Raw genomic sequence first — 19,321 nt, 5'->3', positions numbered from 1 at the left:
ATTGTGTGTCAATACAAGGATTTCATTAAAAGTGAGTTTCACGGATGGCTGGATGTGAGTTATGACCATGAATATAAAACAGGCTACATCAGCCAGAATGTGAACAATAATAAAAATAAAGACACATTAGATATTAAATATGAAGAGACACATTTAATGAACAAAAGAAATATAGTCAACAAATAAGCAAATAAAGCATTAAAAAAGTCATTAAAATGTCTAAAATAATGAATGCACCTATACTGTTTTCTTTTAGATGCATATTACATATATTCAATTATGCTAATTTTACAGTACTGGGATATACAATAAACCATAAATGTTCTGATTACATTTATTGTTTGTAAAGGAATTAATTTCTAGGATGTACTCTCAGTTGCTTTCATTGTTTCAATGTTGATTTCAGGAACCGAAGGCCCATCTTTTTCCTTGTGTTTGCGCCTGCTTAAGAACATACGGCATTATTAACAAACTAAATTAACAACTATATTAACTATATGTACTAAAAACACCTACCGTCTCATATTTTCCACATCATCCACAGTTTCTGGCAGATCAACACCTCTCATTTCTGGTAAAAGCATCACAAGTCCACTGTACAGAACTGACATGGCCCCTGTGTATGGGGACAGAGAGAAACATGAGTCGATAAGAAACACAAGGAAATGATGATTTATGAAACTGAAATGACTTCTCACCATAGACAAAGAGGGGAAGCTCTTGCCAAATACTAGCTAATCTGTACAGAATAAACGGAGCAACAATTGCCCCAATGTCACTGGCTGACGAGCACACCGATACGCCTAAGTTTCTGTAACACACAAGAAAATAAGTAAATTAGTTACAAAACCAAGAAACATTTTATGCCTATTTAAAGAAATACTAATCTAGAAAAGGAAGACAAACTTCGAGGTGATGCTTAGTTGTTTAAAACATTAATACAGGTGTTAAAAAATATGGTAACACTAGTTTAGGGACCAATTCTCACTATTAATTAGTTGCTTATTACCATGCATATTGGAAGCATATTGGCCGATTATTAGAAGCACATGTTAATACCTTATTCTGCATGACCATATTTTAGATCCCTTAATCCTAGTACCTATACTTAAATGTAACTACCACCTATTAATAAGCAATGAAGTTAAATAATAGTGACAGTTGATCCCCAAACTAAAGTGTGGCATTAATTTTAGTGGATTATGTGATTAAAAACAGCATTAACACACCTTCTGTAGTCATTGATAAAAGACTGATAAATACCTGAGTGGTGTTGGATACAGTTCTGCATTAGCAAAATTCACAGTCTCATTCCCAATAGCAACAGCCAGTCTGCCAATTATCGCAATGGTTCTTTTCAGCCACGAAACGTCTTGAAAAACAGATGGATGAACACTATAAATGAAACATTTACACCTTTACAAAAAAATGCTAAAAACATGTCTAGGGGTGTACTGTAGCTTACTCGGCGGAATAAATGGCACAGCCAAACAAGCGGCCCCTCCAATAAAGTTGACTGTTGCCATGAGAGGGCGTCTGCCAATTCGGTCAACTAAGAAATAAAATATAATTCCAGTTGGAAGCTCCACCACAGCTGAAATGAGAAAATCCAGGAAAACATTGTCTCCTGTGATTCCTAAACGTAACACCAAACCCTGGAACACTACTGCTCCAGTAAACCTGCAGGAAGAGGATGCAACAAAATCAATAAACCTCACACTGTGTATATAGTGCATTTGATTGAATAAGGTATAATAGTATAAGATACTTATACTGTTAAACAGTTGCATAAAAAGATGTATTTCGAGACACATACAGAAAGCTCACCATGCATATATCAAGATGAGGGTGTGTTTCCTCATTTCAGGAGTCTTAAATAAATCTTTATATGAAGGGCGAACAATTTCCTCTTGTTTTTCTATCAGCAGATCCATCTAAAAAAATCAATAGTCAATATTTGATGTACAATATAATATCATATTTTACTTCCATTTTCTAAACTATAGCAAATAAACTGTGATAATGTGAGAAAATATATATATATAAATCTTGAATCTTGAATGCATATCACAAACATTTACATTATACTATGTTAAAATTTTGTCTGTTTTTAAAGCCAGAAGTCTTGCACAACAAAACTACCTTTTGCAAATGTGTCTATAGCAGCATAGAAATGATCAAATTAATGATAAAATATTTTAGCATCAGTTACACACTTATTGCAAAAAAAAAACGGAATGCTTAATGTAATGAAAAACCTTTCATTGGTTATACTGCAGCATCGAGTTTGATGAATAGTCTAATTACCTCTTGAAAGTCTTCAGGAAGTGATCTTTTATTGCACTTGGCGATGCTCTCAACAATTTTAACAGCTTCTTTTGTCTTCCTTTGTGACAGTAACCATCTGGGAGACTCTGGAATAACCCTGTTACAACATTAATGTCTGCCATATCCAGCAAATGATATATGATAGAATCTTACATAAAGATAACAATAACTTAAGTGAATATGTTATTATTACCAGTGATAGCTCAGAAAGATGAAAGTTGGTAGAGTCATTGCCAGCTGTAGGTTTTTCCATGAAGGAATGTAATACGCCAGAGCAGGAAGGATCACCAGACCCAATGAGTACATAGTACGGGACATAACAGAAACAAATTTCCTGTTGTTTGATCCAAAGAATTCGATAACTGTTTCGAATAAGGAAAATATATCAAGAAAACATTCCTGTAGCACACATGGCAGAGCACGGTGCTAGCAACTCCAAGATCATAAGTTTGGTTCCCAATGAATGCATGAACTGATAAAATGCATAGCTTCTATGCGATGCAAGTTGCTTTGGATACAAGTGTCTGGCAAATGCATGAATGCTATATACATAACACAAGTTTACAATCTTAAAGCTCTGGAGCTTAAAGCACTTGAACCTCAAAACTGGATTGGTGATCCAGTTTTCAGATGAAAATGACCAAGTAGTTCTAAGAGCTCTAGTCTGATGTTAATTCACATACTCGACCAATAACAGCTATTGTATGGCATCTTATGTACCCACCCAACACATATGTGGCTGTCCATGCACCTTTGGCGAAAAAGCCTTGCAAACATCGAAAAAACAGGAGGAGGGGGTAATATGGTGAAAAAATAATGCATATCCCAGAAACTGCAAGGCCAAATATTGATGCAATAAAACAAGATTTTCTCCCAAACCTGTAAAGAAGAATGTTATTACTTCAAGTCTGGAATGTATTTATATCATGATAGTAATGCCAATCGATTTTACTAAGCACTTTGAATATAACATGCTGATACACGAAAGATGAAAAATACCTGTCTGCTAGGTATCCAGTCACCAGGGCACCTATAAAAAACCCTCCAGCTAAAGATACTTGGTTCAGGTCTGCAAGCCAAGAGTCTTCACAAACCAATGAAAACTGGGATACATGAGGACAACATTCAGATTAGGGCAAGTAAACAATGCTCTGACTGCAAAACTAATTTAAAAAAACGTGCACGCGAGTATCTACATGTCACCACTCATAATTAAAGAGATGAATCTATATTTAGTCACTACATAAAGGAGTAGTGTCAAACCATTAGTCACATGCAAAATTAAAGATTTTGTTTATATGTGCGTGTGTACTGTGTATATTTATTATGTACATATAAATACACTCTCTCTCTCTCTCTCTCTCTCTCAGACACACACACACACACACACACACACACACACAGTAAATATTTTGGAAATATTTACATTTATATATTACGTTAATATAATTTATTTTATGTATGCATATTTTTTCTTAAACATATACATGCATTTGTGTATTTATATTTACACAGTACAAGCATACACATATTATGTAAACTTTTATTTTGGATGCGATTAATCGTTTGACAGAAGTGTGCTCAAGTTTGAACACTGATCAGTTACATTTTAAAGCCTGCATTCCCAAAGCAAGCAAATGCATGTTAATGATTTGTTACTTTCACTTCAGTTTGAAGTCAAAGCTGGTACAATAACAACTCTCACCTCTGTAACAATGGTGCTCCGGTTCTCATTAAAGGCCCAGCCTTCATTACAAGAGGATAGATGTGTGCTGTTGTTGGTAAAAGTGGACCGGTCAATGGAGATATTACATGTAAGCGCGCTCCCGTTCCAAAGCGCGTCAAACTTCGCGCATTTACTGAAGGAGCCGCGCGACCCCGTGCGGGGAACCGTCAGATCGCGGACCTGCTGCTCCGAGAAACCGCATTTCTCCCGGAGACCCGAAGTTTTACACCAGTGGTCTGGTGTGTACCCTAAGAATACGATTCCTATCAGCACAAACGCGAGTGACAAAATAGGCAAAGACCCCAGGAGAGAGATCCTCTTCTGATACAACCCGAAGTCTCCAGCTTGTCGCAAAAGTTGGTCAAAACTATACATCTTTATAAGGGCTGGTGGAAGCGGTTTCTATAGTAAACCCTGTTTTATCAGGCAGTCTGACGTTGACACTTCAGGTTGGACGTTTGGTGTGGTTTACTGCAGATACTTCAGATTAAGTCACGCGGAGGAGGAGTTATGAAACCATAAGAACCTGTTCAAAGTTCCTCCGCGTCAGTCATTCTGAGGAATCAACAGCCAGAACTGATTCGAAATGTTTGGTGATGTGTTTTTTTTCTTTTCTTTTTTTTTTAAAAATACTACACCCTTATGAAAAAGTAGTATACTTCAAGATTATATACTTAAGTAAAGTTCAAGTGTATTTTTAAAAATAGCCTACGTTATGTAGCAAGTATACAAATATCAATGTTCTAGTAGTATATTTGTAAGTGTACTGTTTCAATACTGCTTGGGACTAAATTGTCCCACTTTTTCTAGTATATAAAAGTATACTTTAAGTATAACAGCAAACTTTGAATAATTTGTATATATTTTGCTGTATGAATATCTGAACATACAAAACATCCAAAGAAAGAACAGGGTATCTGCTTTAAAACAAAACAAAAAAAATTATTCTAGCTTCACGCAATCTTTTTTAAACACTTGAATGTGTATCATAAAAAATAAAGAAATAACATTTTGAAGAAAAAGCTGAAAAAGACTATGAATTGGATTCAGAATGATAATTAAAATGTAGATGAAGCCGATCAACATCACAAAGCTTGACTGTAATTATTACCTCTTCATCTGTCATTTTATTTGATAACTTTACAGTTTTTATGCTGTTTCATGTCAGATGAGCATGTTAGATTACATGTGTTAGTATCTGGTGTTTCTTTCTTCTTCTTCTTCACTTTTTTTTGGAAATTCTGTGAGGAAGATGTGTACTAGCGCTCTCTATCGTATAATAATGGAAACACGGATTCTAGGAGTATAGCTCAAATATATTTCGAATTTCTGAAAGTTTACTGTTGTTATTTTAAGTATATTTCTGAAGAGTACATAAAGCCCATTTCTGAGAAGTACATAAAAGCTAAACGCATACTTTCATATTTGTAGTTTAAAGAAGTATACTAATATCACACTTGAATAAATTTATTTTCTGTAAGGGCAGCCAGGGCCTGAATTTTGGAAAATGGGGGGAAATTTCCCCTTTAGGTGGGGATTTTTTTATTGTGGTCAATTTTTTTTTAATTTGAAGGAAGAGTTAACATATTTTTTAAACATTCAATCATTCAAACATTCAATCAGTTAAAAAACTATTTTTTCTTCCAGGTCTGTTATGAGCGCATTCACGACGCTGCATTGACGCTGCTGACGTATTTTCTGGCGCGTCCAATAACAAAGATAACACTTCAGCAGCATCAGATGTCATCAGCGTCAATGCAGAGTCGTGAACTCTTTCACAACAGACCCAGAAGAGAAGACAATGCAATTTTTTTTGGACCAAAATGTATTTTCTATGCTTCAACAAATTCTGGCTGACCCTCTGATGTCACATGGACTACTTTGATTATGTTTTTATTACCTTTCTGGACACTGACAGTATACCATACATACATTTTCAATGGAGGGACAGAAAGCTCTCGGACTAAATCTAAAATATCTTAAACTGTGTTCAGAAGATGAACGGAGGTCTTACGGGTTTGGAACGACATGAGGGTAGGTCATTAATGACATAATTTTCATTTTTGGGTGAACTAATGCTTTAAATGTTTTGTCACCTAGTGTATTTGTGTTTTACAGTTTATAATGTAGATTCATATTTTTATTATGAGGAAGCTACTTAAAAAATAACTTTGCTTTCAAACTCTGAATTGAATTGATTTGAACTTAACAAGAAAAGTAAATTAAACAGTCTGTGATAAAAAAAGAATTGATAAACTGAGAAACTGAATAATCTGTTTAACTTTAAAATTACACTGATTAGTCTTCAATGTATAAATAAGCAGCAGGTTTATTTAGGTCGCTGTCTCTTTAAGAACTCATGCACGGATCTAATTGTTATACAAGTGTTGTTTTCTCAACTGTTTAGCATAAATCGACTGTTTGCATGAATACTCATCAAGATGGGCATTTTTAAATCTGACAACAACTCTGTCATAAATGTTGTTTCTTTTGCTCAAATAGCATTATAAAAACCTTATTTCTAAGGCTGCTGACGCGCTGACTTTACATGCTGGAGGCCCATGTTTTTTAGCTAATCACAAGAACACGTTCGCAGTGATCGCATTGGCTGGCATAAATTTGGAGGCAAGTTTTTTTGTGAGAAAGGCTGTGTAATTGGTTGAAATTGCTTATATAGCAATGTTAGAGACTGTAAAAAAATGCATATAGATAAAAATTGCAAAGATATTTTTGGTTTCTTGGTCACTTTTTAGACCAAATTTGCCACTCCCAAAAAAGCAATTAATAAGTAAGTGACGTGACATAGAGCCAAGTATGGTGACCCATACTAAGAATTCGTGCTCTGCATTTAACCCATCCAAAGTGCACACAGCAGTGAACACACACACACTGTGAACACACACCCGGATCAGTTGGCAGCCATTTATACAGTAATCTACTTGTTTGTAGTTTCACTATACAGACCAACGCCCACAATAATTACAAATGAATAATGAATTCCTTCCATAACTGTCAAATCCTGAAGTGATTTTTTACATTGTAGCAGCTACAACATTCTTTAGATAGGCTATGAAAACAGTGAAATTAAGATTAATTTTGAAGTAATCTTATTTTCAGTTTTTTGTATTCGTAAATATTGAAATAAGTGTAAACACGGCATCGCAGTGCAGGTTAACAGGTTAAGACATCTAAAAGGATTTGACCAATTAAAAGTTTTATTCAAAATCAAAGCAACCGTATGTATGATCTATGATTTATATTTTTTGGATGATGTTTATACATAACCTAATACTTTGTTATTGGTTTTTGTAACATGATATGTACTTCACTTGGGTTTCTAATTATACTCAGGGGTCGAACTGAGGGGGATGGTATCTCCCATTCAGGCAAGAATCTTTTTTTCTACCAGTGCTAGTGTGTGTGTGTGTGTGGGGGGGGGGGGGGGGGTGCTAAGAAAATGAATCATATTGATGACGTCAGAGTTACTTCATAAAGAAATGGGGCTAAACCAGGGATATAAAAAATGCTGACGTTAGTAAAACCACCATCCCCCCTTACCATCCCCTTTTGATTATTGATGTTGCATATTATGTAAAACTTATCATGCAAATAAAATGTTAAAATGTTCTACTTATAATAATTCACAAACATAAAAATTATGATTGCCCAATCAGAACTTGCTAGTAACACTGTATTGTTACAGTAACAAACTGCACACAAGATTTTTCCTTGATTAGAATTTAAAGCATTTCCCTGTATAATGTTATTGTGCTGTATGTGTGACTGTGAGGGACTGAGACACTGCTATTCATTTTATCCAATAGTGCAGTGCAATACAGTGTTTCATTGCTTGAAATGAATCTGTTTTTGAATTAATCGAGTGAGCCAATGGTCCATTCAGATGTTTCTAACCGAATCAGCCATTTTGAATGAATCATTTGATTTGAATAATTCAATAAATCATTTATTAAACTGGCAATTTTATTTTACTATCAATGACTCACCTAAACTAGCTAAGGCGCCAGCACAAAACACATTCAACAAAATATCAATCATCTACATTGACCAAAATTACTCAACTTCAGGCACCAGGAAGGGAAAAAAAGTTTAAATTGTTAATTTAATAAGGAAAATTTGAATTGAGTAAAATTTACTTCAAGATACCCCCCGCAACAACCAAAGATATTGACCACACCATCCCCACAGAAATGTTTTTACAATTCGACTACTGATTACTCACCAATGTTCATCCACAGGTTCACATCTCCCAACTCGAAAAACAATTTCAATTGTTTCAACGATTGGAAATAACTGGATGTAGGCTTTTTAGCTTGAGGAGTTAATACTATATCAAATATAAAAAGCATTTAAATGATTACGTATCTATTATTTCCAACAGTTGCAATGAAGTTTCTCCAATGTATGCAACATAAATAACCATTTATACATAATACTACATGAGTGCATGCTTTCAAAGTTCAAACAAGCGCGATACACATGGATGTAGTTGTATAAAGTTTATTTGTTAATGGGACAAACTGACATTGAGATTAGTCTGTCTAATCGACCGACTGCATGTCTTTGTCTCTGAGATCTTGTTGTTCTTCGGACAGTGTGTCTGTGACCGTCTCCTCTGTGAAGTTGGACTCCATGTCGACCTGTTGCTCACCCTGAGCGTCGTCTGCGCTCTCAACGCAGATGTTCGAGTCCTCGTAGGCCTCTGGCGGCAGATGGCGATGGATGGTGAATGCTGTCGAGAGTTCCTGTAGCCGAGCTTTCTCTGCCTTCAGGTTGGCAAGCTCTTTGGCCAGCGGCGTCACATCTGCGGGAGACTTACAGGTTGGCTCAATGGGGGTGTTTGCATCTTCAGTGACCGCTTCTGTTGGGCCTGTCACTTCCTCTTTAGGAACTGCCACTTCCTCTGTAGTTTCCTCAGTAGTCATTGGCTCGCTAGCAGCCGAGTTTTCGACTCCAGGCTGTTGGGACCCGTGGAGCTTCTCATACAGGGTTTTCCTCTCGTCCTGAAGCGCTCTACACAGATTCTCCAGTTTCTGGGTCTTCAGGGTGATGAGTTCAAACTCCTTCTCCTTCAGCGCTTTCTGCGTGAGAAATTCTTGATCACATTAATCTGTATCTACTATAAAGACTCTTAATTCTCATTGTACAGATAGTTGATAAATCCTTAAAGTGCCTCTATTATGCCATTTCCAATATTGCCTTTCATGCAGTGTGTAATGTAGCTGTATGTAAATGTAAACGATCTGCAAAGTTGTAAAACTGAAAGTGCACGATAAAGTTATTGTCTCCCAAAAATAAAAAATCAACTCTGAACAGGGGAAATGAGTCGTTAGTAATTCGAATCCCACTTTGGGTAACACATTTGCATAATGCGAGCCTATTGTTACGTCATTCTACTGATGACTGCTTGTCTAATCTCTGCGAGCTCAACGTGGGATTTACAGAACGCTTGCTGTTGGGCAATGGATCAATATCTTGTTTATTTGTATATTTCTATAGAGCATTTCAAATACAGAATTATTGAAAAAGGCATATTGTTTCAGGAACACGTTGTACGCGGTAGACCAACCACAACAGCCTCGGCCAATCAGAGCATTAGAGGACTTTAGAGAAACTGGATCTTTGAACTGCTTCGAATTAATCGTTTGAGAAACGCTGGAGAATGAGGTGATATTAAATGCATATTTTGAGAAAACAAAAGGGTTATGTGACCTTGCATGCATGTAATCCTATTGTAGGAGACTCCCAAAACAATATTATGATTCATAAAAATGGCATAATGGGGGTTAACTTTAAAAATGTTTACATGTTTACAACTTTGTTGGCATCTATGGTTCAGTGAAGATCTTTTAACATGCATGGAAACATTGCACAAAAGTTTCTTTACAGTGAATCAAAAGGTTAAAAAGGTTTGTTATAACTAAGAACTAATTACTATAAGGTTCTTTGGAGAACCTACTATGTTTAACTGATTTCAACCATATTGAAGTATGATTGATATATAACCTGAGCAACTTACATCTCCAACCATATCAATGAGAGCTTTATTGCAGCCATCAAAACGGGATTTCCAGGCCACTGCCTCCTTCTCCAACTTCTTCATCTTCTTTGCCATCTGTAAGACAAATCAAGAGAGATCAAATCAGACAGACAGCAAGCTGCTTTTTACCTTTATTTATATAGCACTTTTAAAAGGACAGTGTGTCGAAGCAGCTTTACAGTATTAAATAGGAAAATTAGTGTGTAATAATAATACAAAAGAACAACAGTAAACACTCAGTTTCAGTTAAAGTCAGTTCATCTTCTTATGTAGTAGGCCTATCATATTTTCATATTTCACATTATATTTTTATTCATATTTTGAACTTGCTTTAATTTAAATTAAATGTTCAGTTTTCTATTTTTTAGGCTATAGTTTTAGGAAGATTGTTGTGTGCTTTTATCATATTATTATTATTATTATTATTATTTTAGATATTACTGTTTAGGTTTAATTCAGTTTTTTTATTTCAGTTATAGTTTAGTTTAAGTCTATTCATTTGGAGATAGTACTTTTAGTGCTTCAGCTTAAACGTAGGCAACATTTCTAATTTGTGTCTAGTTTTAAGATTTTCAACTAATTAATTTCAGATTTATTTCAGTTTATTTCTTTTAATTAACAGAACTCAGCATTTATTTTATTTTTTTTAGAGAAAGGATTTTATTTTATTTTTATATATTACTATTTAGGTTTAATATATTTTTATTTAAGTTTTAGTTGCAGTTTTAGATTTATTAATTTCTAGTTAGTTATTCTGCTGCTTCAGCTTAAACTTGTTTTAGTCTTAGTTTTAGTTTTGGTTGCCAATGCAACATTTCTAATTTTTCTGTAGTTTAAGATTTTCTTTTTTTTTAAATAACAAAAATGTTTTTATTAGTGTAAGTCTTAATCACCAATAATAAGCCTGATTAAACATGCTAGAAATGAACCCTAATGTTCTGTTCAGGGTCTGAGAGACACACTAAACATTGATGCATTTAATGTAAGACTCTTAAACAAGTTTCGACAAGTTTGAAATGTTTTCTATGTTGGACCTATCCACATTTCTGAAAGGTATGTGCTGAAGTTTCAATAATATATACATAAATAGTTTGGAGGGATTGGGTATGTGAGGAATGTATATAAAAAAAACAGATTTTATCATTTCAGAGATATACACCTTGTCCATGTCCTGTTTAAAGCTGGCGTACACATTGTGGCTCTTAGACACCGTTCCTTGGAATTCATCAAACTTCTCAGAATATACTGCAAGCTGACAGAATAGAAATGTTTTAATTTCAGAACAAATTTGAGAAAACAATAGTGATGTGTATCATTCATTATAAATGTACCTGAGCCTTCATGTCAGTCTCTTGTTCTTTCAGAAGTTTAACCTGTAATTTGGCCTCTGCAGTCTGCTTCAGTAACTGGAGAACAATTATAGATCGGAAGTAAAAAAAAAAATCCCAGAAAACAAGAGTAAACTTATTTCAGGAGTTACCTGCATTGAACAATGGCAGCAATGTATTTATACTTCACTGGACTCAAACTAGCAGAAATATAATTTGTGCAATAAGAATATGTTTTATTATATGAAATCATGGGATGTTTTACTCACATGTTCCTTTTGCAGTTTGTGTTTCTCTTCAGCTTCTTTGAGCATCATGTTGGCCTGTGTGAGTTTTGTCTCCAGTAATTTCTGCTGCAGGTCTCTGTGCTTGAACACTTTTTCAAGATTCTGCATGGAGGCCAAAACACAACCTCTCAGTTTTTATTAAATGTGTTTATTGCTATCCACATAATATTTAAAGGAATATTTTACACAAAAATATAAATTTGATAAATGATTTTTTACTCATCCTGTAGATGAGTGTGTTTCTTCAACTGAACAGGTTTGGAGATTTGTAGCATTCCATCACTTGCTCACCAATGGATCCTCTGCAGTGAATGGGTGCCGTCAGAATGAGAGTCCAAACCACGGATTTAAAACATAAAAATAATCCACACCACTCCAGTCCATCAATTAAAATCTTGTGAGATGAAAAGCTGCATGTTTGTAAGAAACAAATACATTATTAAGATGAATCATCTAGACATTTAATATTTTAACTAATGCTTCTTGTAAAAATAGTCCATAATCCATGATAATGCTTCCTCCGGTGAAAAAATAATCCCCTGTTTTTCTCTCTCACATCAAAATCTACCCATATGTGCTTAGAATAATTTTGGACTGTTTTCACTTGTAAACAATGCTTGCCTTGATCTTTGCATATTTCTCTCCTGATTCAATAGTTTGAAGTTGTTGAAAATATCATAATGTTGGATATGTTTCTTAAAAAACATGCAGCTATTTGCTTCTCAAGATGCTAATTGATGAACTGGAGTGGTGTGGATTGCTTGTGGATTAATGTGATGTTTTTATCAGATGTTTGGACTCTCATTCTGACGGCACCCATTCACTGCAGAGGATCCATAGGTGAGGGATTTATTGTTAATGCAAAATTTCTCTAAATCTGTTCAGATAAAGAAACACACTCATCTACATTTTGGACAAATTGACCTTCATGTTAGAACATAACTAACTCTGAAATAAAAATTAATAAAAAACAATATGGACTAGTTTTCCCTCACCGCCTCTCGCTGGTCATATTTAGATATGAGGTCCTTGAGTTTCTCAGCCAGGTCGCTGTTCTCTTGACACAGTTTGTTGTTTCGGCTGCTGTGCTCCTCGATCTGGGCCTGGATGTCTGTTAGCGTGCTCTGGAAATGCGTGGTGATTTCCTTCCGCTTCAGGTCATCCTCACGGCACCGCTGTAGAGTTTCCTCCTGCACCAAAATATGAGGTATCTGTCAATGTTTTATAGTTTTAGTAAAAATAAATTTTCTTATTATTAGAGTATGAAGTCTTTCTCCTTCAAATGTTTTATGTTAAATTCAATGCATTACTTGTTATTTGTGAATTTATTAGCAGTTTCGGAGTGGAAAAACTGTGATTTCAGTACAACTTCTCAACACTGATACAATGTTTAAAATGGAAAAAACGACACACTTTTGCTTTTTAATATTGATTGCAGGTTTTGATTTGTGCTCATTAGCAGATACCGGTGGTTCAACACAAGCATATGCATGATATTGTCACCTTTAGCGTCTTGTTGTGTCTCTGCAGCTCTCTGCACAGGCCTTCTAGTTTGCTGCGGGCCAGAACGGCTCGGCTGTGTTCACTCTGAAGCTGATCCTTCTCCTTCAGCACCTGGAGAAGTTTCTTCTGCAGGACCTTCAGCTGTTTCTGGTCTGAGCGGTGCTCCTCCAACTGCAGGTACACAAAATATAATTATGATCTCTTTTATTTAAGAGAAAGCCATCTTAATATAATATAGCTGAAAAGACAGCTTAGAAAGTTTTATGGAAATTACTTGTAATATTTTTTCATATTTTTTAAATAATTTATTTATTTATGTGTTTGTTTCATCATTTATTTATTTGACTGTTATTTAAATATAAAAAACAATTTAAGTTTCAAAAGTATAAAATTAAAAATTTTATGAAACAGGCAGAATGTGGTTGATTATTGACTTTAGTAGTTTAGTGTGTTTTTTGATGAGAGCCTCGGCTTTCTATCTATCTATCTATCTATCTATCTATCTATCTATCTATCTATCTATCTATAATTAATTAATTATGTAATAATGGATATGTACAATACAAGACAGACTAAATAGGATATCCCTAAACAAAAAAAGTATTTCTATTTTTTTATTTGTTTAATATACTTAAAATTATACCTAACAGTATATTAAGTCACAAAAGTATAATCATAAAAGTTTTTTTTTCTGCTCAATATTTATTATGTTTTATATGTACTATATAAATGATTATTTATTTATTAAGATGATTTTTGTAATGGAATTTTTATTTTATTATTCATTTATATTTAGAAATGATTTATTTGAAATGTGTAAGACCGTTTACTATAGGACAATCCAAAACAAAACTGTACTGAAATAAAAGAGTTTTAACATAGAAGGATGCAAAGTCTTTCTTTTTCTTAATATACTTGAAATGTTTCCACAAAGTCAATTTACCTTTTTTTCATTTAACTAGTATTTTCAATGAGGTAGCTTGTTAAAAAGTGATTTATTTTTATGTTTTAAAGGCAGAACGTTGTTGATGACTGTACTCACCAGTTCAGCGTGTTTTTTAATGAGAGCCTCCAGTTTCTGCTCGGGGCTTCCCAGTTTATTCAGGCTCTGCATGAGCTGCATGGCTTCCTTCCCTGTGATTTGTTACACAATGTTGTTTGGTCACAGAGTTTGATAGCATTAAGTAAGAAAATAATTTGGTTTAATTGATCACTAATGACATTTCAGATAGATTAACATGGGGTTAAATTTCTTGCATGTGACTCACCGAGGCCTTTCAGCATCTTTTTCTCCTTTTTCTGGTCTTTGGTTTTGTCTTGAACGGCCTCTTCCTCAACATCCTCGGCCTCACCTGGCTGTTCGCTCACCTGATAGGTGCTGATGATGTCCTCCAGCTGCTGACTCAGATCCTCGGTGAGGTCATGGGTCACTTCAGCCTTGGTGTCACCATTTGTAGACTGGGAACAGCTCTCCATTCTGATGGAAATCTGCTTCTGAGAAAGGATAGAGACGCTTTGAGATTGAACAACAGAGCTATCACATCACAGGTTTTGATTCCCATTAAATCCTGTTAGTAGTTGGTGTGATTATTTTCCTTTTTTTCACTTTGAAACAGTTTTCACTCAGAAATTGCTAGTAAATTTTACAAACAATTCAAGACACACTGAAATTAACAAGAAATTTGAAATTTTGTTTTCTATGTACTCCAGTAATCTTTTATGTATTTTCATCTTAGAAAAATCATTTTTATGACATTACACAAAATGAAAAATGTATCAATCTTTTATAATGTTTAATGTGATGGTAATTATTTCTCTTTTTGGAGAAAAACATTTAAGATTTATTTAGTAGTACTTTGATTCATAAAATACAAAGAAATACATATTTTATATTAATGAATGATAGAAATTCATACATATATATATTTTTATTTTTTTTATTTTTTATGTTCCCATTATGTTATGAAAATATTATTCGTAAATGTTGTCTGGACATTCAAAACATTGAGTTTTTTAAATGCAACAAATGTTTCTCTTAGTTATGAGAATGTTAACGAACATTCCATTTTTTAATTTCGGAAAGATTATGAGGATGTTACATTTGAATGTGAATCTGAACATTCTGAAACAAGTAACAATATTTAAAAAAAAATAGAGATGAACATCCAACTAAAACAATTAAGGAAAAAAAAAAAACATTCCATGAGTGATGTAAATGCAGTTTTTGTGCTAAAGTTTAAGAACATTATTAAAGACCACATCATTTTGACTGAACATGCTATTCCTGTTCCTGGAAGAACGATTGTTCAGAACTTTGATCCAGAACAGAGGCCCTTGCCAGAACTTTCTGAGAACGTACCCTGTAATGAAATGTAGTAACAGGGACAGCAATTTTTGCTTCTAAACTAATGAACAAATTGTAGACATAAATACCCAAAGATATTGTGAAATAGAATTTCCATGATTGTATCACACTATTCAGAAATGATTTAAAATTAGACATACTTTAAACTTCACAACTAGAGCTTTAAAGGAATCTTTCATAGAAAAATTCTTATAGAATAACTTGAAAATCACCCATATACAGTTTAACAGTGACACAGTCAGATCAGATCATGAAGTGCGATGACTGCTTTATGTGTATCTGCTCTTAATTATTGTAAAGAGCTGCTTGGGGTTGTTTGTCCTCTGACTGTCTGTTTACCCCGTTCATCAGGTTAAATTTAGCCGCTCTGTCCGGGCTGATGACTCCCTCTTTCACAAGAACAGCACATGGCACCTGTTCATGGCCTGGAGTCTATTTCAAGAGACTCTCAATATGGTCAGCTTGTCTGTTTATTCTCCAGCATGTCAGCATTCATGAGTGTTCAAATGATAGTTTGTAAAACTGCACTGCACATTTAATAATAATAATAAAAAAAGTAAATATATATATATATATACATATACATTTTTTTAAATGCAAAATAGTTTTATTTTTCAGTATGCTTTCTGCCTTCCAGTTGACCTACACTGAACTTTCATGCATTTGAATATATTTCCATTCCTCTTGCTCTTATATCTTCAAGGATTCAACAGACACACAAGACTTTTACACAGAAATTGAGTCTAAAAACACACGCTGTGTTACACTGAAACATGCGGAGCACGTCGATATATATATTAACCTTAACCGTATGACAAACATGCAGTCAAACCAGTTCACGTTTTAAAAGCTATAAAGACAGTATATGAGATGTTGGGTAAAGTTCAGGAGACGAGAGGAAACACTTACCAGCAGGAGCAGTGAGGGAATGAGTGAGTGAGAGGAGCAGAAGCTCTCAGGACAAACACAGCAGCTGCTGGAGGAAGACAGACCTTAAAATAATCAGGAGGGATCGTCCAACACGCTGACTCTCAAACCATGCTCCGTAGATTGAGAATATCATGCGTGGATTCTGTCTGATCGTTGGGAAATCTGTAGACATGAATGACAAAGGCAAAAATGTTTCAAAACAAATCAGAGCATTTTAGAATCTGAATATTATAATATGAAATTGAGAATCTCATGAATTTTACTTTTTGTTTTTGCTGTTGTTGTTGTTTTGTTTTGTTTTGTTTTTTTGCATCACAATTTAGGATCACAATATTGTTACCAGTCATGTATGCCACAAAAACATTCTTTAATTTAAAAAATGTTTTGTGTTTTTTAAAAACATCTAGCCTATAAACAATATTATATAGTTACAGTTAATCATAACTAATAATTTATGCATATTTAAATTATATTGTAATGTGAAATTGTGAATCTCATGAAATGTAAAGAATATGTAATTTTGCACTTTATTGATTGATTAGTTGGAATTTTTTTTTTATTTATTTTTTTATTGTGGGATTTGTTTCATGACAGCTAAGTATATTTTCTTGCCATTTACCATTACTGTCATTTAATAAAAACAAAAATCTCATGAATTAATCATGTAAAAAATATAATAATATGATTTAAATTGTATACAAATTATTTGTGCAGCATATTTGTATTCATGGTACTACCTTCAGTCTATGCTGATTTCAAGTAAAAAATGTATATTCTGCAGTAACGTGCTTAATCATAATGAAATAATGAAACAAATGCAACATATTTAAAAAAAATAATGTACAAATTATTTGAAAAAGACCACATTATTTTAAAAGTATGCATGCACAGTAAGCTACAACTCCAGTATTTACCCTCGAAAGTTCTTCATTATACAGTCCACTGCAGTTCTTCTAGTAACCAATACTTTGACCAAGCCTCCATTCATCTCAGTGTGAACAAAGTCTATCAGCAGAGCGGCACGTTTTCAGGATCGCATGGTATGACCTTCTGTTTGCATGGAATTGCACAGATCGCATAGGAAAGCCACATGGATAAATGCTGATCTTTTCACTAGTAGCTTCATCAGCTTTGATATGTGACGATGCTGGGACAGAATTATTTCCCATGAAGTCTTGCTTTAATGCTTGGTTAAATGTGGAGGACAAACTGTTTACTTGGGATCAGCCTAGTAAGTTTACAAATATTTGTTCATTCTGTTTGTTCATTCTGGTTATGCTTTTTAAATCAAACTCGAAAATGCTACATGCAAAAATGACTAAGTATGCATGCATGTTTGCAATGCATGCAACTTCCAAAAAAAAAAAAAAGGCATAAGCAATATTTTAAAAGTATTTACAAGCTTGTTTTGAAAACATGTACAAATGTACATTTCTTTAATTTAATTTTAAACCTTACATTTGTTGTAGTTTTGTCAGCTGTTCCCCTAATGTGCCTCAAAGGCCTGTATTTTGTTTCTGCTGATGTATGTGTGGACCATGTCCAATCCCTTTGTTTTTCCCTTTTTGTTGTCTTTTTGTACCTCTGGTATTAATGGAGGAAGGTTTTATTTTATTTTTTCTGATGTTTCACAATTTTTATGGCACAATCAAGAAATCATATTATTAGGTTTTTTGCATTATCGGATGCTTCATACTAGCGACAACATTAAGTCAACAGATTTCAACAGTTTTGTTTGTCTATTTTATTTTCTCTCCCTTTTTTTTCTTTTTCAAGAAAGGTTTACAAAGCGATTTACTATTTTTTTTTTAAATTAACCTACCTTACAAAATAATTAAATGTGGAAGGTTTTTGTTTTTGCAGGTGTTGTGGGCCCTGCAGCTACAGTAGTGACGGTTCTTGTTCCAGGGGCCGTATTCCATCAGTATGCGGCATTTAAAAACATAGACCAAGAGGATATTCTAGAACAGTGGTCTCAAACTCAATTCCCGAAGGGCCACAGCTCTGCAGAGTTTAGCTCCAACCAGCTCCAAATCACACCTGCTTGGAAGTTTCTAGTAATCCTGAAGACCTTGATTAGCTGGATCAGGTGTGTTTGATTACGGTTGGAGCAAAACTGTGCAGAGCTGTGGCCCTCCAGGAATTGAGTTTGAGACCAATGTTCTAGAACAACCAACATACAAGGTGGTCTCATTTCTGTACTGTTAGACATCGTCCTGGAGGTGGCAGCATTCTGGATCCAGAGTTGTCTCTTTGGATTCCCGGTTCATTGGCTGTACTTCTCTGATTCATTCAACTTCACCAAGTGCGTGGTACCTGAGACCATCTTCTTCAGTGCAATGTACATTTTCACAATTATCACCATGATTTTGTGTATGGCAGAGATTTTTGAAATCCTCTGCAGAAGGCTGGGCTATTTAACACATCAGTGACCAGCTTAAAAATAGCACACAAAAGACTGCAATGTATAATAGACATTTTTCATTGAATCAAACTGCATTCCTTCCATCCAGGTTTTACAATTATTTTCTGACTCACTGTGAAATACTGTAATAAGTGCTTGTAAATATTTTGCACAATAATAATGTAGTGTTCACCTGACTTATTCTCTAAAATAATCAATGACTTGTTTTGTAATTAAATGTCACCGTCTTGTTTATTATTGTAGATGTATGTTTCATTATAAATATTAAACTTTTTGCTGAAATTGTTATGCTTACTATAAAATTAGCGATTTAGAAAAATACAAAATAATGCAAAAAAAAAAAAAGCATATAATTATGTGCTAAGTAATCT

General features: G+C 34.2%; 2 protein-coding genes across 3 annotated transcripts; both read right to left on the bottom strand.

Annotated features, from left to right (window-relative positions):
* Positions 1 to 133: 133 nt before the first annotated feature.
* On the bottom strand, positions 134 to 4,610 carry slc22a3 (solute carrier family 22 member 3). Of its 2 annotated transcripts, none has more exons than XM_052580658.1 (11): positions 4,034 to 4,610; positions 3,328 to 3,431; positions 3,053 to 3,207; positions 2,522 to 2,690; positions 2,308 to 2,425; positions 1,828 to 1,934; positions 1,466 to 1,680; positions 1,264 to 1,372; positions 699 to 811; positions 517 to 616; positions 134 to 444 (listed from the first exon to the last, which is right to left on the bottom strand). In XM_052580658.1, the coding sequence occupies exons 1-11, from the start codon at positions 4,427 to 4,429 to the stop codon at positions 360 to 362; spliced, it is 1,671 nt and encodes a 556-aa protein (XP_052436618.1). In that variant the 5' UTR covers positions 4,430 to 4,610; the 3' UTR covers positions 134 to 359. The 2 variants fall into 2 exon arrangements, with proteins under 2 accessions (XP_052436618.1, XP_052436620.1); XM_052580660.1 differs by having other exon boundaries at positions 134 to 441; positions 4,034 to 4,606.
* Positions 4,611 to 8,556: 3,946 nt separating this feature from the next.
* txlnbb (taxilin beta b) lies at positions 8,557 to 18,509 on the bottom strand. The gene is made up of 11 exons (XM_052580663.1): positions 18,348 to 18,509; positions 16,505 to 16,687; positions 14,499 to 14,724; positions 14,273 to 14,364; positions 13,231 to 13,401; positions 12,723 to 12,917; positions 11,710 to 11,829; positions 11,444 to 11,518; positions 11,272 to 11,364; positions 10,092 to 10,187; positions 8,557 to 9,153 (listed from the first exon to the last, which is right to left on the bottom strand). The coding sequence occupies exons 3-11, from the start codon at positions 14,704 to 14,706 to the stop codon at positions 8,614 to 8,616; spliced, it is 1,590 nt and encodes a 529-aa protein (XP_052436623.1). The 5' UTR covers positions 14,707 to 14,724; positions 16,505 to 16,687; positions 18,348 to 18,509; the 3' UTR covers positions 8,557 to 8,613.
* Positions 18,510 to 19,321: the final 812 nt, after the last annotated feature.

Source organism: Carassius gibelio, chromosome B17 (genome assembly GCF_023724105.1).
Source record: "Carassius gibelio isolate Cgi1373 ecotype wild population from Czech Republic chromosome B17, carGib1.2-hapl.c, whole genome shotgun sequence".
Taxonomy (NCBI): domain Eukaryota; kingdom Metazoa; phylum Chordata; class Actinopteri; order Cypriniformes; family Cyprinidae; genus Carassius; species Carassius gibelio.
This window is presented reverse-complemented; position numbering and strand designations above follow the sequence as displayed.